Below are 22,397 nucleotides of genomic sequence, written 5' to 3' on the forward strand. Positions count from 1 at the left end.
TCACTTTTTGTATAAGAGTGGACATTCTTAAAATATTTTATTTTATTTATTTTTTACGGATAAAAATACAATTTATGAGAAAGATAAAGAACAAGAAAGTAAACACACTTCTTTTTAATACACTTTTTCTTTTTCTTTTTATTATTGCTGATAACGCGTGAAAATTATAAGCGAAAATTAATTAAGATATAACACATTGCAAACTTTTATAAATAAATTTCAACCAAATTTGAAAAAGTAAAATAGTATTTTTCTAATATTTATATGCAAAAACAACTATATAAAAGTTTTTTGTGGGATTGGAATTTTCATGGAAATAAATAGCATGGATCAAATGCAGTCATATTTGCAGGCCAAAAAATGAAAGACGTCTAATTATCAAGGATCTAAAACTTTTTAATATGGCTTTAGTTGGGAAATGGAGGTGGAGACTAGGATGTAAATAGTGATTTAAGGTTGAGGATTTAGGATGAGAATGAAGGAGGGGTTGTTTCGCTTGCCAAGAATAAATTTTGTAAATGTATCAAGATGATTCCTACTTATAAAACTAAAAATAAAAAAATAATAATAATAAAAATCACTACAAGAAAATTATTAAATAAAAATTAATTTTAATGACAAAAATAATTAGTTATTATATTGATTAAATTAAAGAGCATTTTAGAGACTAATTTTTTTTTTTATTTCTAAATTAGTTTTTATTATTGTTAAATAATTTTTAAATTGCTATCTAATTAACTATAAAGATTTTAACAATTATTTAAATTCTAAATTTGATAGCAAAAACTTAAGTAACTAATTAGATATTGTACCGGTATAGACCGACCGATGGACTCACATCCAACTGGGCCGACCAATATTCTCAATCCAATCACGCTCAATCAACGTTAGTCAAGTTAAGTCCTCGTTAAAAACTAGGTAATACCTCTAAGCATGATCCACCTCACTAATCCGGTCCAACAAGGTAGGTTTATTAAAATAATATAAATAGCGCACATTCTAAGAAACAAGTACGTCATTTATTACGGAGCTCCAACTACCCGAGTGTCAAACCCTCTTTGTTGACTCGAGCGTCGGAGTGCCTTCTGCAGGTACCCCCATTCGGTATTCCCTGGAAGACTGAGGATCGAGCAACTGAGACCGAAGGAGTAGCAAGAGATTCAGAATAGGAAGCTGAGGCATTGACCAACCGTCTGATAGGAAGGAAGAAGACGAAGCTCATCAATAATTCTCTAGGTCTCATCTCCCTAATAGTAACATATACCAATTTATAAACTATTTAACAATAACAATAACTAATTTAGAAAAAAAAAATCTTTAAAATAATCTTTAATTTAGTGTAACTAATTATTTTTCTCAAAAATTATTTTTTATTTAATGATTTTATTTTATAATAAACTCTTGTCATAAATAATTAATAAATATTAGAACATATTCAATACTGAATTAAGGATCACATCACCATTTTTTAATGAAAATGAAAATCATCACCATTAACTAGTCTAATTGTTGGCAAAATAATATATATATATATATATATATATATAATTATAATTATACTCAAATTTATAGTTTTAATACATTACATATATAATCAAGATATTCTAAAAGTAATCTTGTGTTTTTTTTTAATCTAACTGTAGAGTAAAAAATATAAATAATGAAAGTAGAAAGTAAGAAAATGGATATATAATATGGTTGGAAGTTGAGATAACAAATGGTATGGCAACTCATCTGAAACCACCAGCCTGTTCCCACTTGTGGTTTGAATATATGGTGGGCCTCACAAGAGATCTTGAGAAGGAGCCAAGTTTTGAAAATTGAAATTAAATTTTTGTTATTATAAAAGGGTATGTGACATGAAATTGGAATCATAAAACTCCAAATAAAGAAATGGAAAAAGGAAAAACAGTGGTGATAAGAATGTATGTGACATGAAATTGGAATCATAAAACTCCAAATAAAGAAATGGAAAAAGGAAAAACAGTGGTGATAAGAATGTGAGAAAATGCAAAAAAAATTATTGATGGGCATGGCTGGGTATATATGATACATGGAATGACAAAATTGTTAGTAAAATGTTGTGGTCCAAAATGGTGATAATAAAATAATTAGAAAATTGTTCTAGTTACTCTGATGAATGGATCATATCAAAGGCAACATATGCAGTTGTAGTGCATGATAGTTCACCATCACTAGGGTTTGTATTTCTTTTGAGCCATATGTATTGTAGTGAGATACATCATGAATAAGGACTTTTCACAGAAGCTCATTGGGTCATGGGACCCTTTACAGTATAATTCCCCTTAAGAGAAGGAAATATCTTTGGCCTAACATCCAAACTTTAGAATAGACAACTCCTTCTAATATTATCATCACCATTATATAGTGAATGTCGTGACTATGAAATTATATATATAACTTTTTCAGCTCATAGGCCTAACCAACACTATCACCATAGTTTTATCAAGGACACTTATTAGGACGTTTCCTTTCTCTTTTTTATCTTCTTTTCTGCAACTTTTTTTTTTTTCATTACATCAACTACCTAAGGATCAATCATTATATAAATATATACAAACTAAAATCTCCAAATTAAGTTAATCACATTTACTTCTTAGGGTGTAATTTAGTTTTTTTTTTATCACCTAAAATTTAATTGAATTAAAAGAAATACACTTATTTAGGATTTTCTCTTTCTCTTAATCTATCTTAATGTTTTGTATTCCCATCATTTAATGATATTTTAATGTATGTTAAATTACGTGTTTTACCATTCCACTGTTATTATTTCACAAATTTTACCACGTAAGTATTTTCCCAACATTTTAACATCAATATTTTTATTTTCACATATTTTCTTAAGCTTAATAAAGTGGTCCTAATCTTAATCATTTAAGTTTAATCCATTAAATCCCTAATAAAGTGGCCACATGACAGGAAATTATTGACAAAATATCAAAATAATGTTTTTTCTGAAAATTTGGTAAAACTACATAAATTGATTTTTTATATAGATTAAAGGATATATATATATATATATGTGTGTGTAAAAAAGAAGAAAAAATAATTCTTCTTACATATAATTTTTTTTTTCAGAAATATTTTCCAGCGTAAATAATCAAATATGCCATATCTGAATTTTAATATATTCATAGAGTGTCGGTACAGTTTAATAGTTCATTGTAGAAATTTTCCCTTTTATTTTTAATTGAGTAAGATGTTTTGAGGACCTTATAGTTTATGGGGTCAAAAACATTTTGTCGGCCGAAGGCTCATGTTATAATATATATATAAAATATATTGATTTAACTAAGAAATACAAAATTAGTTACAAATAAACAAATTTAAACTAAAGTATCAACATTTTAATTATTTATATTATATTGTTTTTATTTCATTAACGTTCTTTTATTTCATGTTGAAATTAAAAACAAAAATTGAAATCAATTCAGTACACAAAGGAGTAAACATAATTCAAAATTATTTGGTGGGAAAACCTGCTGAGGCACAAAACTAGATATAAAGCAAACTATTTTGTTACTATTAACATTGGATGGCGCGATAATAAGTAAGAATATAGGTGAGTTGTAAATAGTAGAAGAGATTAAATTTTTCTGAGATATTAAAGTTATTTATAAACTTCTAGACTTAGATACGAGTTCAATAAAAAAGCTAATTTATCATTATTGTTAGACTATATTTTGTTGAATGTGTCCTGATTAGATAATATAATGAATTGCATAAAAATATCTTTAGTTAAAATATAATAAAAACAATAATAAAATTAAATTAAAAAAAAGTAATTATGAAATAATTATTTTATGAAATTGGATATAATATTAAAACTTATTTAAAAAATTAAACTAAATTGAATTAATTAAAATAATTAATTGTAAATAAAGTATAATTTTTTCACATAGAAAGTATAAAGCAGTTAAAATATAATAAAATTAAGTTTAAAAATGTTTATAAACTCAGTTACTAAATATTAAAAACAATTTACTTCATAAAACATCACATTTTTAAAATTTTATTATTATTGCAATATTTTTGTTTAATTATTCATTATATTATAATAAATAAGTAAACATTTGTGTAAACTTATCACTGCATTTTTTTAATATTAATAAAATATTGATGACATAATATATACGAACATATCTATAAAGTAATAAATTATATTTGACTTTTTTTTTACAATTAATTGTGAAAAATTACAAGTAAAATTTATTATCTTATTTTTTGAAATTTATGTATTTCTTTGTTCTATTAGAAAGAAATATAGTTTTAGAATTATTATTATTTGAAGATTTTTATTTTGGTTAAACTTAAGGTGTGATTATGACTCACGAGTAAAGTAAACGGTGTTTCGCTTACTTACGTTCAATGGTTTGTTTAAAGTCAATTAAAAAGTGAGGGTAGAGTTGGGATCTTTGTGGGTCGAAGTTTATGAGGAATCGTTAGGTATGGTTTATTTTTTGTGACATATATGCTATCTTTTATTTGTCGGGTTGGGTGTTACTAACATTGGTCTTTGGCTAACAAAGGAGTTTGGTGTTTGTTACATGTTCTTGAGTTAGTTATCATTGTTATGAAGGATTGAAGTTTCGTGTTTTATTTGGATCTTTTGGATGGAATGTTTTTTGTTAGGTGATGATGTTGCATTGGTCGGTTTGTGTTTTGGAGCTTATATTTCTAGTCTATTGTGAAATTTGTGTGCATTATTTAGTTCAGAGATTGAAAGGTATAACATTACAAAATTACAAATTTACAATATTTATTCTTTATTCTAATATTTATTCTTTATTCTTAGCCTTCTAATAAGAAACTTTGAACATTATATATAAAGGTTTAAACACTCCTTAAATGATGCATTTTATTTTATTTATTCATGAAAAAAAAAATAGTATGTTAACTATGGAAAGAAACATAACTTTACTACTATTTTATTATGCCACTAACCATCTCCACACCGCGATGCGCTCTTTGCAAGAAGTGTGATCCACGTGTAACATGTAAAAATATATATACCGAGGAGGAATAGAGTTACTTACTCTAATTATGAGATATAATTAACTTTAAAATTCAGAAAAATTGTATAATTTTAAAATTTTAAAATTAAGCTCAACATAATAAACTCCAACTAAAATATATTTAATATTTTTTCTCAATGCAAAATAATTTAGCGTGAGTTTAATGTTCGTATAGCTAACTCAGTGTCAAGACTATTATTAAATTTTTGGCGAAGAACAATATCATTTTAAAATAATATTTTAAATTGTATTATAGTAGTATAAACAAAGAAATCATTTTATATTTTAATAAATTAAAAAAGAGATATATTATATAAATTTTTATATGTATAATTAATCCTCAAATGTTTTTGTACCACTATAAAATTTTGTATAATCAATGAATTTTTAAATTTAATAGTAAATTTCGAGGTAAAAACAATCCAATTTAAAGTTATTGAAAGATGTAAAAATTAATAAAAGTTGTAACAATATAATTGAATTGTTTGCTACATTCCAATTGTTGTATGATGTTTTTTATTTTTATATAAACATAATTTTTTTATATAATTTTTTTATTAAAGTTATATATATATATTATTTATTAAAAATATATATGTGAATATTTAGAAAACAATATGATAATATTTTAAAGTAACAGAATATGTTTGTCTTAAATAAATATTTTTTTTAAAAAGCTTTAAAAAATAGAAAATAAAAAAATAATAATAATAAAATAAAATAAAATAAAATAAAATATATATATATATATATACGAAGAATTAATTTATTAAAAGTAAAAAAAGACTCGAATTTAAAGCACCATTCATAGAAGACATAATTAAACGAAAAATGTGATTTAAAAATATAGTCTTTGTTTTAAAATTATACTTCAAACATATTATCTATCTCATTTCTGTAATACTTTTAAAATTTATCCATTTTAATAAATTAAAATAAAACTAATACAATAAAAAACCTACAATAAAACTTTCGATTTGATTAAATTGATTTTTATAAAAAAAATATTTATGCTCTAATAGTTGGTATAAGTAAAAATAGCAATTTTAATATATAAAAAAATACAAAAATGTAATTTGATTTATATTTTTTCTTTTATATATAGTTAGTCATTATCTACGATTTTTGTACAACAGTTAAAGACAAATTACTTAATTATATTACGTAAGAATACAAATAATTGTTTTAATTTAAGATATTTTTTATTTTAATTATATTAATATTTTTTATTTTATGATTAAATGTAATCATAATTTATGATAGGAACTAGAGAAGAGGAAATGGTATTTATATGAAGTAAAAATATGTTTAAAAAATGGAGGCAAAATGAATTTTACAGCCTATTCCATATTTAGGTGGGACTGGGTTGATGAATGGTGTGTGATTGATGAAGGAAGAAGGAACATGATTAGAATGGTATAGGGTCTGTACCGAATATACTACGTCTGATGCTACAGCCTATTCCATATTCTCCACCATACATTCTTCTCAACCTGACAACTAATAAATGACATGCATGTGATCAAAATATCATCAATGCCTATTTTCTAAAACCTAAAATTAACTTCACAACTAACTTAATAATTTCCCTACCATTTTGCTTTTTACTTTTGAGACCATTTATGAAGTATATGTTAATCACATGCCTCATGCATATATGGAATAAAATTATCAATATTACTTAATTATTAGTATTTTTTACCTTTTGTTTTTCTTTTCATTATAACACTTATTTTCTTGTTTTTTTTCAAAACATAATTCAGAACACTTTTTTCATTTAGGAATTTGTTTATTAACAAATTATTTAGATCATTTAAGGAATATTTAAACTCTATACACACAAAAGTATGATATAAGAAACATCAACATTTCTAATTAGGGATGGCAAAGCCGGTCAGTCCGCTCCGCAAAGTTATTGTGGGCTAGAATTCCCGACCCGCCCCGCATAAGAGCTGGTCCGCAAGTTTGCGGGCCAGCCTGCATTCTTTTTTTTAAATTAAATATTTATTTTTTTACATCTTGTTATTAAAAAATTGTCAAATTAAACCCATATATTTGTTATTATCAAATCTAATTTTTTTCCATCCTTTTCAAATATAGTCAAACATCAAAACATTAAGATAAATATCAAATATCACTATTCTCCCACTTCCAAAACATTAAAAATACCTAATTCCAAAACATTAAACATAAATATTAATTCAAAAACATTAAACATAAATATTATTGACATTATTCAATTTCAGTAACATTGGATGCCACTATAGTAGAACCTTCATCCATTTTTTCATAATTATAATTTTCCTCATCATCTGCATATATTAAAACAATGACAATTAATTAATTTTTTATAAAAATAATACAACAAAAATAAGATAACTTTTGGCTCAATTGAAGGCTTGGTCATGGGTAACTTCTAAATACTCTCTGCTTACTTCTCCTTCTCTGACTGGTGTCTTGCTCCTTTATCGTGTTTGAAATTGATTTAATTGGCATGACCCAGTTTAGGTTGCCCTGCTGCTACTGCCAATATTTTTTTCTTGCGGGTTTGCGGACTAGCCCACCCCGCCCCGCTACTGACCCGCGGGTTGCGGGCTAATACAAGTTAACGGGTTGAAAAGATCATCCTACTTGCGGGCCGCGGACGGCCCGCCCCGCTTTGCCATCCCTATTTCTAATACCTTAAACAACACACCTTATACATAAAACTAATTAAGAACACAGTAAACAATATCCTAAAGTATTAGGATTGTATACTTTTTGAGAATTAAAATAATAAAGAAGTTGTATGATCATTCACCAGTTTACCATTCCTTTTTGAAACTCTTTCAAGAAAAACAAACTCCCTTAAAATATGTCAAAAAATCTTTTTATGAACATGAATTTAATCTCATATGGACTATATTGTTGCTTTATATTCTTATGAAAACCTATGCTCCCTCTCTGCTTCTTATCCAATCTTTCTCTATCTCTTAAAGCAAAAGGTTGGTATTTCCCAACATTTATTTCTATTTGCTTTTCAAAATGTCTTTTAATATAACATTATTAGAAAATTATAGATTTAATAATTATTAAGAAGTGGACTTTAAGCCTAACTCAACTCCATAAAACCGACTCGGTTTGCACCCACTTATATACAATGAAAGGCTCTAATTTCTAATTGTTGTGAGATCTCCAACAAAAGTTATGTCAAATCATTACTTATAAATAATAAAAACTAGTAAATATACATTTTTTTTTCTTTCCAATCTCAAATAATAAAGAAAAACTTGTAAATATATAAATTTTAAAATAGTATAGGTGTTTTAATAATTTATAACAGAAATAAGTAAGTATGAAAATAAAAATGAGATATATTTACATATTCATCATCTTTCTTGTACCAAATTGAAAAAATTATGGCTTACTTATACCTCTAACTGCATCCAGTTAATTTTGAATATTATTGTCTGGTATTTATTCAATTTGGATGTTATCAATATTTTTGGTCATCATCGATACAAATTCAAACAATAATTAAGTGTTTAAATTTTATTTGTTATATTTAATTATGTTTTTAATTTCTCATTTAAATCCAACATCATTTTTATGTTTTTATTTTATTTTACAGTTTTACGATGTTTTTTTTTATCTGTCATTGTTTATTTATTTCACACATGTTGTTCATGTTATTCTTTGTAATGGGTGTTAATTAGCACTCTTTTATTTGAATTTTTTTTAATACAGATATCTCTCAACTTAAAATAAATAAATAATTAGTACTAAGATCAATTTAAAATACATATGTTTTATTCTGTGTTTATTACAATATGATAATATGGTAATTATTTTATTCAATTTTGTAACCTTTCAAACCACTATTTTAACTCTTTTCTGAAAGACAGGTAAATTAAGTAGCACTGTAACTTATTTACATCACAATTACTGTAGCAAATAAGCTGAAATAACTGTTTATTCAAGCCTCTTTTTCAAACCACATACATTTAACAATCAATTATAATAATATAATAATATTTTAAATTAAAAATGAAATAAATATAATTAAAATAATAATATTTGACAATCAATTATAATAATATAAATCTATTTTTTAATTAAAAATAAAATAAATATAATTTAAGTAATAATGTATGGGGTTGTTAATTTATGCGTTTTACTGTTTATGGAGTTAAAACCTCTTTTTTTTTAACACTAAAATAATTTAGAGATTGAAGAATAAAATTTAAAAGAGCAAGTTTGACTCGGTATGTTCTCTTTAATGGATATGTAAATTTTTTTGACCATACGGATACAAATAAATATAAACAAAGAATAATTCAGTTGTTATTAAATTCCTCCCTATAAATGATAATAAAATTGTTGTTGGTGACTGAACTATTAAAATATATGATGAGATCACAAATGATTTTAATTGGTAACTGATTTATGAATATTTTTTAAAACAAAGAGTTTTTAAATATATGACTGAACTATTATAAATTGATTTTAAAAAAATTATATTAAATAAATTAAATATTATTTTATAGATTATGAAATTATTAGTATTTAAAATATAATTTCTTTTATTAATAAAATTTGTAAATTAATTTTTAAATTTAAATTAACATCTAATTATTTATTTTAGCTATTAATTTAGAAAATAAAGTAATTATTAACTAAAATTTTGATAATTAATTAGATATCAACCAATTTAAAAACTAGTTTATAAATTTTTATTAATAAAAAATTATTTTAGATATTAATAATTATTTTAATCTATAAAATACTATATAATTTAGGAACTAATTATTTTGTTTCCTTAAAATTAATTTATATTTAATGATTCTATAAACAATGATCTTCTTATAAACTGAAGTAAAACTTAAACTTAATGTTAATATGATATTAAAAATATTAATAATTTTTTTAGTTTATAAAAATGTTTCTAATTTAGGACAATAATAATTAGTTTGATAATTGTAACTTTTTAATCAGTACCCATACCATAACTATTAAAATAGTATCGGCAAAATTTAATATTTATCCTTGTTTATTTCAAAAATGGAAAAGCAAGTTTTTAGTGTATAAAAAGGAAAGACTGATGAAGAACGCAAAATCAAGAGAAAAAAAAAGAATAAAGATGAATTAAACTTCATATTTAAAATTGTAAAGAAATAAAAAAAACTTATATATATTATATGTTATATTATATATATATATATATATATATATATATATATATAATTATGGTTACTCTCTTGATTGTTTGCCATGTTAGTATTGATCAAAATAAAAAAACACGAAGTTTTATGCTTTCAAATCTTTTAACTTTTACATCAAGATTTTTTAACTTAAGATTTTATTAAAAGTAAAACTAGTTTCTCTTATATAAATAAAAATAAGCGTATTCATAAAAACTCCTAAAAAAGTAGGAATAATTTATCCTATAATCTTTATTAACAATCCAAATATATTAGTAAGACTTTTAACTAACATAAACTCATCCTAAATTTTTGAGTACCACATGCAAAGAAATATACAGATAAACAGAAAACAAAATCAAAGAAAAAAGAAATTTTTTTGAACTTGCTGCAGTTAAAATTTTAATTACACAATTTTACTTTGCTTATAGGCAGTAACATAGTTGTAGTCTCCAATTGTCATTTTGATAAATAATATGATTAGAAAATACACATGAAGAAAATAAAATAATTTGTAAAAAGATGTTGGTTATATTAGAATGATATTTAAATAATTAATTTTAATTTTAATAGTAAAATATTGCGTGTGTGTGTGTAAATTGTGGGTATTATACGTGTGATGATTGTAGCAGTTGATAAGTGATACATACTTTGGTTCTGAGTGTGGGAAATATTGATGAATGTTAAAAGCATAGTGTTATTTGACTCTTAGGTCGGAAATAAATTTTGTTCGTGAAGGTACATGTCAAAGGTGAATGAGAAGAATAGTATAATAATTTGTTCGATGTGTAGTTTTCCAAGAGTTTGACCCACTCTATGCACAAGAAAAAGGTATATGTCGTCGTCTAATAATTTTTCACCCGCATCATCAAAACCTGAACAAAACCTTTTACATTAGGACTTTCATTTTTAACTACCACTGCTAACATCTCAAATTACTCGTCATGATTATGACATTACACTTGTTCATGACAAAATGGTGAGGATCCCAATCCAACATATTATTTTCAAGACTCAGATAGCTAAGTTGGAAAATCCCTATTAAAATTGATGTTTATATTATATCTAAATGATTACGATGTTTACTAATTAACCACACCAATTACTGCATTTAATCTATGTTTGTATAGACATATCCCGTGTCCGATGAAGACAAAACTGTGTTCAGTGTCTTATGTAATTCCAAGATCCTGCTCTGTAAAAAACCTGCTTACCAATTAATATTTGCCATTATACGACGAACAAATTGAATGAAATGTTTAACTGCTTTACTGTGCATGTCGGTTAAAGACCGTTTCTAGAGACATGGGTCAAAAATTTCGCAGAAGGGTTAGAACAAAAAATAGTTTAAACAATGCAAATTATAAGTGTTTTTAAAATTTATTACTTCAAAATAAAATTTCTTCAAAATTTCTATTCCAACATCTTCTACGAAGAAAAGATGACACCCCACCCCCAAGTTAGGGTGTCAGACATTAAATTGGGGGTTAGTTCCCGATAATAAGAGTTAAGGATCTCATATTTTGTGTAATAAATTATGGTAATAGTTGATTTAACCTAGGGTTTTGAAAACCTGACACCCCTCTATTTGGTCAATGCTAGAGCCTTTTTCAATCATTTCAAGAGAAAAATGGAAAGCATATATATATATATATATATATATATATATATATATATATATATATATATATATATTTTTTTTTTTTACTTTGATTCAGTTTTTGTGGAACATGCAAGTGTACTTTGATCATTTTTTAAAGCTAAATATGAAAATACTAACATGTCACAGAATTTTAATTTTTTAAACAAAATATTGTGTGGGAACAGTGTGAATGGAAAAACTAGTCAAAGAAAAATACTCACTGGTAGTATATTGGCAGCATACAAAAGAAAAGAGGAAAGTTTTTTTTAATCAACAGAGGAGAGTGAAAATATGAGATATAGTAATGTTAATTGTTTGATAAATAAAAATAAAATAAAATAGGATGCGATTTACTAGTATTTTGTACTTTACCATTATTTTTTATATTTTATCTTATTTATTACTTTATGTATATATACATATTTATTCGTATTTTTAATTTTATTTGTTTTTTCTACTAAACAAACTAAAAAAACAATTTACATAGTTCTTCAAAAGGTATTATTCATGAAAAAAAATTAAGGAATGCAGACTTGTAGTAATTTGGTCATTGAAAAAATTTAAGAATAAAAATATATATTATATGAAATGCTTAAAATTTTAGAGTGCATTTAGAAAGCAATTGGATTCAACTAAAGTGAGGCTCAATGGTAATACATGGTACCTTTTTTCTTCTTCTTCTATATTTATGTCTTGAAGAGAGTAAGATTTTGTGAATGAAAATTGAGAATCTCTAAAATATTTGTTTGAATGAATGAATGAGGAGTGTATATGTAATATAAATTTGCATGTGGGAGTCATTAATTAATTCAGTTTTTTGAGGTGCATATGCATAAATGGAGAAGCAATCAGAAGCCCTTTAGTTTGTAGTCCTTTCTGACTCACACTTTGGTCAATGTTTTTATTTTATTTTATATGTTTGCATTAATTCTTAGTAGCTTGTACACGAACCAATACATAAATCGATTACGACCAGGGAATTTGAAAATGTAAACAACATAAAAGCATTCTCCTATAACTCATTTTTCCTATTTAAGAAATTTTATCAATTTAATACTAAATACACCAATATTTTCTACATTTAAATACTTAATATATTTAAATATTCAGGAGAGGGGAAGACTGTGTTATGTTTCTAATACATACATGACTTAAAAAAAGGCTTCATACAGAATCACCATAATTTTTGTACAGTAAATTTCTGGGTTTAATTTGTATTAATACAATTAATCTTTTTTAATTAAAAAAATGGCTGTAATAATATTTAAAAAATCTTGGGAGTGTCCAATGGAAGATAGATCTAATGAAATAGCCTTTAGTACGTACGGTGGATTGCAATTTAATGGATACAAGGTACAAGATACTCATATTATGACATAATAAGTTTCTAGATTTTACAATAATAATAATAATAATTATTATTCCTGGATATTAAATGTTTTTCATCTAACCAGACAGAGATAAATGATGTAATACATAATATAATGCAATAACTAAAAATAATTTTATAATTCAAGTTTTATTCTAATATTGGAGTAAAAAAACAATAAATGCCCTTAATGTTTGTAAACAAGGAATTTTCAGTTAAGTTATATATATATATATATATATCTTTATTTAAGAAGAGGTGATTTAACATTGTAATATCGATTACAATATGGATTCAACTGTTGATGTAAATCATTCAATTCTTATAAGTAAAAGAAAGTTATACCTATAATAAATGATCTCAGTGTTATAATTATACAAATAGCATAATTTTGTAAGAAAATAGCGGTTTTTTTAATAAATATATTCTAAAGAGGGTTTTCAATTGAATTGTTGTAAACTTTAATATAAATACATTATCATTTTACATATGTTTATGATGGGCTGAAATACTAAGCAGTAATCAATATATAATAGTGAAGATGAAGGAATTAACGTTTATAATTGCAAAAAAATGATACAGAAAATTTAAAACATTGAAATGAATTGGGTAGTAACCAATTAGATTGTGATTTGAGGTAGTTAACTAGATGTGAATATGTGTAGAAAAAAAAGTAAAATATTAGGATTTAATTTGTTGATGAAAGTGATAATATTAAAATGAAGATCACGTGTTTATGAAATTTGGGGTTTCTTTCATCTAAACCAAACATATATACATATGTTGATCACCTATATCTGATTTAAGCTTGGATGATTGCGCCTATAATGTGTATTAAATTAGGGAAATTCCGCATATGTAGTCTTCTTATCCTCTAATCTCTCATTTCTAGATATTTAAAACTCTCTTCAACACTTTGAAAATAAAATATTATTATTATTATTATTATTATTATTATTAATCATAATAATAATAATGTTTGTGTATCATACGTCTCACTAGTGTCATTTTCCGAGATATACTCTCGAGGAAAACAAAACGCAAATCCTCCTGTTTTTCTATTCCATGCCTTTCTGGAATTCTTTACCATATTTTCTTTGTTGAATTGTTTAAAGAAAAAAAAAAAGAGAGAAAGAAATAAAATTGTGTTCTCATCTCTCCACTGTTAGCTGAACATCACTGCCTCCTATCTCTTCCTATCTATCTGTCTCTCTTTCTCTCTCTATTTTCTTCACACTCTTCCGCTTTCTCTTCACTATGTCTGTTTTTGTTTACTATCATTCTTCCTTTTCCCCTTAGCTTTCTCTCTCTCTCTCTCTGTGTACAATCTTCTTCCTTCTCTTATTCTTATTAATTCTTTCTTTTTTCTTGCTTCTTTCAAAAGCACAAAGCTTTGTTCCCAGATAGCAAGAGTTAGCTTTCCAGATTCTTTCCCGGGGAAAGCCTAAAAAGAGGAAGAGGAGGAGAGAAAACAATTCATCTCATTCCATCTCTTCAACCCTCTCTCTCACCAACAAAACAAAACGATTCTTCCACACTTTCTTGCCTCTGAATATTGCACTTTAATTGTTTTGTCTCAAAATCTGATTTTAATAAAGGAAAAGAACCACTCTCTCTCTCTCTCTATCTCTTCATCTCTCTCTTTGTACTTATTTTTCTCTTATATATTCTGTAACCATCAAGCTATATACCCTTCTTCTCAAGAAGATGCCCTTGGAAGGGATTTTCATTGAACCTACTTCAACTTCTACACCTGATCTTTCCCTTCACATAAGTCCACCAAGCACTTCATCTTCCTCTTCTCTGATTTGCAACAACACCACATCTGGTGGTGCCACCCACTATGAGGCTCACAATTCAACAAGCGCAAATTTCGCTTCTCCGGCTCACACCGAGCTTTCTTTGGGAAGGAATTTCAGTGGCGGAGGAAGAGGAGGTATTCAAGAACGGCCACCGCACAACAGCAACCCTTATTATCAAACACAACAGGCTCATTTCCATCATCTTCAAAACCATTCCAGCACTGGGAGTGCTTCGAAAGCAGCAACAACAACAAGCACCACTAATCACTTGGCTCACATAAATTATGGGGTTTCTTTGCTTGATGTGTCATCGGAAGGATTGAGGCCAATCAAGGGGATTCCGGTGTATCACAACCGTTCATTCCCTTTCTTGCCCATGGAACATTCGGGAGACAAGGATCATCATGCCAAAATGTGTTTATATCATCACATGCCTACATATCCCTCTTTGTCCTCCTCTTGTTCGCCTCTGTGTTCTTCTTCTTCTTCTTTCACTTCTTCTCCTACACCCTACTTTGCCGCCGCGGCAGGTAGCCCGGATCCCATGTCCTATTTGAGCTCCGGTGGGACCACCGCTGCGGCGGCGGCGGCTTATAGGGCTGCCACGGCCACAAGGTTTAATGGAATTTCTGGGGAGAGCTTCAAATCCCATCATCCATTGCACCAGCATCACTCATCATCACACTATGGGGTTGGACTTGGAGGGTCTCATGAGGCCTCTTCGGGGTTGATGAGATCAAGGTTTTTGCCCAAGTTGCCAACAAAGAGAAGCATGAGAGCACCGAGAATGCGGTGGACAAGCACACTACACGCTCGATTTGTCCATGCTGTGGAGCTTCTTGGTGGCCATGAAAGTAAAGATAAATTACTTATCTTTTTCCCCCAACTTTTTTCCACTGTTTCTTCTCCCTTGTTATAAAAATATTTATTTATTTATTTTAAAAACTTTTGACTTTCGCTTCACTTGTCATATTATATCTTCTTTTCTTGTAATCAAAGAATGTGCAATATTAGACAGTTAGGTAGGTTTCTTTTTTATTTCTCTTCTGGTTCATGTTCTTCTTTTCCTCTTTTAGGCTTTTGGCTAATGTATTTAGATGATGAATTTTAGGAGCTACACCGAAGTCAGTTCTAGAGCTCATGGATGTGAAGGATCTCACATTAGCTCATGTCAAAAGCCATTTGCAGGTATGTTTGGTTTCTCTCTCTATCTTGTTTGTGGGGCGGTTTTTTGGTCTCTCCAAGAGGCACATTCGCCGATGAAGAAAGCAGTGAATGTGGGAGTGGATGAATTTAAAGACTGTGAAGTGAGCTTAGTTGGAGGCTTTATCGTCTGAAACAACCAGACACACACAGCTTCTGCTTATAGAGAGAGAAAAACAACAGACAAAAGTCATCATTTACCAATAATACACCTCTCATTACCACCTTATCAAACATCAACCTCGTGATTAATGAGGAAACTCAGACAATCCACAGCTATAACATAGGGATAGAGAGACAATGCAAGGGGATCTAAATGGGAATCACCAGCTATTTTATTTAATTTATGTCACCAATAATTATACACTAACTATGTATCTATCTATCTATCTATCTATATATACGTGTGTGAGTGTACTTGTTTAAGTTCTCTTTAAATTGTGGAAATGAAAATGCCTTGTTTTTGTGTTAATTCTTTCCAGATGTATAGAACTGTGAAGACCACTGACAAGCCTGCTGCTGCTTCTTCAGGTAATTCATATTGCTCCACTTTCACCCTTTTTTCATAGTTATTTCGTTTTTATGTAAAACTAAATAAATGAAAATGCTACTTACCTCGTTCTTTTCAGACATTTTCTACTACTATACTATTCGGTTTTTTCACCGCAAGTATTATATATTCCCTTTGTTTTCTACCGTACTCTCTTAGCCTTATACTGTTTCTAACTAAGGCTTTCAACAAATATATATATAAAAAAGATATCCAAGAAGACTTCCACATTACTCCAAGACATATTATATAAAAATTATGAAGATGCGTGCATGCATGCGCACATATATTAATTAATATTTATACATACAAAGATGTTGAATGTGAATAATGTGTGATTGTTTTTGTTGCAGGCCTTTCAGATGGATCAGGAGAAGATGACATGTCTCCAATGGGAAGCAGCGGTGGAATGCGTCAATTTTCAGATCAAAGAAGCCTTTCAGATCGAGCAGTGCAACAAGATATGGATTACTCTTCCGCCAATACTCTATGGAGTAACTCTTCAAGGTAAATATATTACCATTATTATCAATTCCTCTTTCTCATTTTATACACTATAAAAATGGTTTCATATGTTTTTTGTGCTTGCATGGACGTACGTTTTTGGTTTGTTTTGGGACACTGCGTTGTTTGATTTGTTAGCTTTTGCTTTTGCATGGTATCTCTTAGAAATCAACGCAAACCCACGTCCAACCTCACTCTTTTTTATGAAGAATAAAAAGGGTTCTTGTGGCAGCTTTTGCTTTACTTGTGTTTGATTTTCTTCTTTCTTTTCTTTCCTTTATATATCTTTGTACCTTGGTTAATTTTTTCGCCTTAGATATATGTAGCCAATGTCAAAAGAAAGCTACAAGACATAATCCAACGTTAATCAGCATAAAAGGAAAGCAACCCTCAGTTTCTCAATCACTTTTCTTTTTGCCCCCTCTCTTTTCTCCCTTTAGAACTGTGTCTCTCGATTGCTACCCACTAACCAGTAACTACTCTCGATGCTTATTCGATCTTAATTATCGAATGCTGTCAAAATTGTGATTGTTAGAATAAAACACAAGTGGTTAAATTCTTCGTATTGAGGTTGTTTTCCTTCAAGGTTTTTTCTACTTAGAAAATAATGTATTTTGAAAAATATTGTATAAAGTGGGGAAATGTTCTTATTTGACTAAGTTTTCTCTTGAAATGGTGTTTCTTTGCTTTTAGCTTGAAGAGTTTGTGACAGAAAATGCTGGATAGATTAACATGTAATTAATTAGTTATTGCACCAATTAATTTTGAATAACTAAGTGATTAACGTTGCAACGGAATCCACATAAGTTTATATTCCCCAAAAAAGAGCAAAAGATAGATTTATATACTCCAAGTGGTTGAATTGCCTCTCTTGCAAGTAAAGATAGTCTGTAACCTTTTTTATCTTTTTGAGTTTGTACTTTCATATAAAAAGAGAAGAACGTTATGCTATTACAAGATAAAATAGTTATATATACTTTCATTTAATTACAAATTACTATACATATAATAGCTTTATTCAGTAGGATTTAGGTGGTTTTTCTCCATTATGTTACTCTATTTCGTTTTTTAAGGGTCAGAAGATCACTTAAATATTTTATTTTATTTCATTCATTCTCTTCAACTATCTATATTAATATTCATGCATCTAATTAATGCCTTCATCATGACCATGAATTCACTCTCTTATTCGGTTTCTGGATTTACTAAACTTTAGACTAACACCACACCTTCTGTCTGGCGTACGATTGAAAGTAAACTTAAACTCTGATCTAAAAAATTCACATCAAAATAAACGTCACGTTTGGTGGAAGAAAAAGGCTCATAATTCTTATGTTATAATAATGGAGTTTTATTGTACGTGTAACTGGCAGTTACCATGTGCTTGCCTGTCCACATCAAAATATCGTAATGAGTCTTTTCTTACTTTTTTTTATACAGTGTTTATTGACAGTACTTCTGGAAAGAACTACATCATTTTTTTATATAGTGTTTGTCACGACTGCAATATGTAGGCTTTTGTTTGTTTTAATTTATTCCCTTTCAATGCAATAAAAATAAAATTTCATACCAAGAAAAGTAGTTCAACACCCAAAGTTTACAAGTTGGGTTAAAATTTTCGCAGCTTATATTAGCTAAATCTAGATTTTTGTGTGGATTACAAATATAAGACACTTTTCGAATTTATATATATGCATGCGATTCTAGTTTGAAACATGTGTGATTCTATCTTTGAAATTAAGTCCAGAAGCAGAAGTTAATAGAAGCTAAGTTAGTTTGCTCCTCCTGGTTTTCATTCCTAGCTACCTCTGAGATGAAGTGACAACATTAAATATATAAAAGATATTTCGTGACTGTGATTAGACGACATATATCTTTTTCAATCTCTTGTGTAGTTGTGTTGACTGCCAGGCTTTATGCTATGATCAGATATGACTTTGATGATTTTATAATAGATTCATGTAATTCATTAAAGTGGTTTAGGGTGTCATGATTAAGATAGAAAAAATGAGTGAAAGATATTCATGATTTTTTTCTCAAGACACTCATATATAGGAGAATATCAATAGATATAGTTGATACATATCTGATTCTTGTTTAACAGGTTTTAAATTTCAAGTATTGTGTATGGAAAGGAAAAACTCAACTGGGTTAGTCTTTACTTGTTGATATTCCGGAATTGAATATAAGGTTATCTCATTTGGAGAACAAGTATACAAACACATATACGCCAACAATGTAGAGTGGATTGAGCCCAAAAGACTAGAATGTGATTTTTATCCAAGTGTTTTCACTTTTTTTTCCATTGCACCACCATGATTTGAATGCTATGATCTTGGAATTCTGTTAAGACATATGAAGCATATATATAACTTTCTTCGCCCAGAAATGAAATTTCCTCTCCTACCAACTATGTCCGTCCTTAAATTAATACACCAAAAACTTTTCAAAGCAATGACAGTGGTAATATGGCAGTGAAATGCAGTAGCAGCAGTCGAAGTTATCTTTCAAAGCATAGTATTTTGTATGTGCATGGCACATTTTCTGTTACTTTTGTTAGGCTAGACATGGTCACTTTGCTTTTAACAGGTTCATCAGTGGTGTTGTTTTGCTTTGGGTAACAGTTGGAAGGAGTGTTTGGTAGTCAGTTAAGGACAATCTACTGTTTTGTAACTAGTTGTTTTACTCTTTTGGTGTGCAAGGTTTGATAAGAATCTTATTTTGTATAAAGATTGAAGTACCTTGAGTGCTCCTTTGTATTAGTTCATTCTACAGTTTTTACCTGTAGTTTTTGCGGTGTGAATTGCGGAGATTAATCTATTTACTGCAAAACACACATATAGAGAAGTTTTACAATTCAACAAAAAAAATTAAATAGTTTGTGATGATATATATGGTATATGATCTGTAGGAGCAATGACACTAATGAAATTTCTTCTTTGTTTGACTGTGTCCTTCTGATATATGAATGAATCTGATATCAGCAATAGAGAAGCATGGCCACAAAACAGTTCTAACGACATAAATGGTTTCCGACCCCCGATCTTCCAGTCACAACAAATATCAGGAGGGCATCAAATTCAGGTACTACCATAGGTTATGTACTTTGATTTGTTGTGACCATTTCACATTCTTATCATGAAGTATTTGTATAAGATATTCTTAAATTATAAAAACCATTTGGTACTCCTTATTTAACTCGAGATTGTTGGAAAACTTTAGTTTTTAACTTTGACTGATAACGTGATGTGATCTAGGTAACTGATCTCACATAATTAGTGAATATAGTAGTTTGAAACTATTGGTGTACGAATGATTGTTTTGTGTAGCAGGATTGTGATTCAAGCCAACTGAAGAACAGCTTGTCAGGATCATCAAATTTAGAATGCAAGAACCCAAGCTTGGAGTTCACATTAGGGAGACCAGATTGGAATGGCAAAGGACAAGCCTAATTTTCATTGGTTTAATTCTCTTATTGTAGCTAGCTAGTGTGCTTCTTTAGTTTAATTAACACCCACGGTAACAATGATAACATCATCATCATCATCATCACTATAAATATATATTCAAGCAGAAGAAGAAAAGCCCTATATAGAATTCTAGTAAGTTCATTTTGGAAGTTTCCTTGGTTCCTGAACAGTTTTGGTTAACCTTTTCTTGTATTTATATTTTATTTATTGGTGAGGAGGAGATACAGCAACAAACTTATGTAGCTGCAAATGCAGAACAACAGTGAAGAAACATAGAGAGGAAGGGGAAGAAATAGAAAACTCATCGTATTCTCCTTTCTTTTTTTTGTTCTCTTGCTCTCATTCTTTTTCTCAGCGTATATATCAAACCCTACTAAAATATTCAGTAACAGTTATGGCATTTCACACGAGAAGAAAATCATCAGCAGGATTGAAACTTCATAACAAGTATTCCGACAATAAGAGGTTTACGTTCAAACCAAAGAGACCAGAAACCATTGCATAGTGATTACTGTACTAATTTTAAACTAATAAATTGTGGAGTCTCGTGAAATAAAACCATTATTCATAAATAAACATGCATATGAAGACAGCATTGACGTAGTAGTTCGAGCTCATTGTAGAGTTACAGGGACTGTGGTGAAGATCAAGAAATGTATATAGATCTTGACATGTGAAAAGAATAAAAAGAAAGGCAAAAATGTGCTAAGGATTATACAGTAGAAGGAAAAGTGTATATAGACAACCTTAGCCCTATCAAGATTTTACTTGTAGCATCGTAAATATTTGTTGGTGTGATTGTGAAAAATGATATTGTTTCTCAAAGTCCATATCTTCTAGAGCAGACTATCCAAAAAAACTTAATATTCTTTTTCTTTTTTTATTAAAACTCGCAAAGTCGAATGAGTTGCTCCATGATGTATCGAAACAAATCCTAACCACTTAGCATTTATGTTCCAAATTCTTACAACTTCATTTCATGTGAAAAATAAGTTATATGTACTCTTAATCTCCCTATCACACATGACACAACTTTAATTTTATTTTTTTTTTTGGAAAAAAAAAATCTTAATTATGGTATGAAATGTCACTACAAGAAAATTATGAAATAGAAACCAATTTTTAGAGATCAAAATAATTAGTTACAATAATAATTAAATTAAAGACTATTTTAGAAACTAAAAAAATGTTGGTTTCTAGATGAGTTTCTATTATTGTTAAATAATTTCTAAATTGGTATCTAATTAGTAATTATTTAATTTCTAAATTTGGTAGTGAAAACATTGATTGCTAATTAGATACCAATTTAGAAACTATTTAACAATAATAAAAACTAATTTAAAAACTAATATCTTTTTTAGTTCCTAAAATAATTTTTAATTTAATTATTATTACAACTAATTATTTTGGTCTTTAAAAAATAGTTTCTATTTCACAATTTTTTTTTTTAGTGTTTACATACAAGATAATCTAACACCGATAGAAATCCTCTATCATTCAACTATCCACAATAATCTATAATCACAATTGCTCTTGTACTAAATCTTATGTCAACTCTTATTTCCTAAAGTGATAAGAACTCCAATTCTAAATGGAAAGAAAAACTAGAAAATCCTCAAAAACTCTAAAAACCCTATAATA

The 22,397-nt window shown here is 27.9% G+C and overlaps 1 protein-coding gene across 2 annotated transcripts; it reads left to right on the top strand.

Annotated features, from left to right (window-relative positions):
- The first annotated feature begins 14,292 nt into the window (after positions 1–14,292).
- Positions 14,293–21,091, top strand: LOC137814933 (transcription repressor KAN1). 2 transcript variants are annotated; one of them, XM_068617899.1, is made up of 6 exons: positions 14,293–15,883; positions 16,141–16,217; positions 16,715–16,763; positions 17,136–17,289; positions 20,271–20,370; positions 20,619–21,091. In XM_068617899.1, the coding sequence occupies exons 1-6, from the start codon at positions 14,935–14,937 to the stop codon at positions 20,736–20,738; spliced, it is 1,449 nt and encodes a 482-aa protein (XP_068474000.1). In that variant the 5' UTR covers positions 14,293–14,934; the 3' UTR covers positions 20,739–21,091. The 2 variants fall into 2 exon arrangements, with proteins under 2 accessions (XP_068474000.1, XP_068473999.1); XM_068617898.1 differs by having other exon boundaries at positions 14,345–15,883; positions 20,616–21,091.
- The last annotated feature ends 1,306 nt before the right edge of the window (positions 21,092–22,397 follow it).

This window comes from Phaseolus vulgaris, chromosome 1, assembly GCF_000499845.2.
Source record: "Phaseolus vulgaris cultivar G19833 chromosome 1, P. vulgaris v2.0, whole genome shotgun sequence".
Lineage (NCBI taxonomy): Eukaryota > Viridiplantae > Streptophyta > Magnoliopsida > Fabales > Fabaceae > Phaseolus > Phaseolus vulgaris.

Coding starts and splice junctions, on each gene's coding strand:
- LOC137814933 (XM_068617898.1), top strand. CDS start 14,935: ATGCCCTTGGAAGGGATTTTCATTGAACCTACTTCAACTTCTACACCT. Junction 17,290..20,270: donor CTATGGAGTAACTCTTCAAG/GTAAATATATTA, acceptor ATCTGATATCAG/CAATAGAGAAGCATGGCCAC. Junction 20,371..20,615: donor CAGGAGGGCATCAAATTCAG/GTACTACCATAG, acceptor TGTTTTGTGTAG/CAGGATTGTGATTCAAGCCA.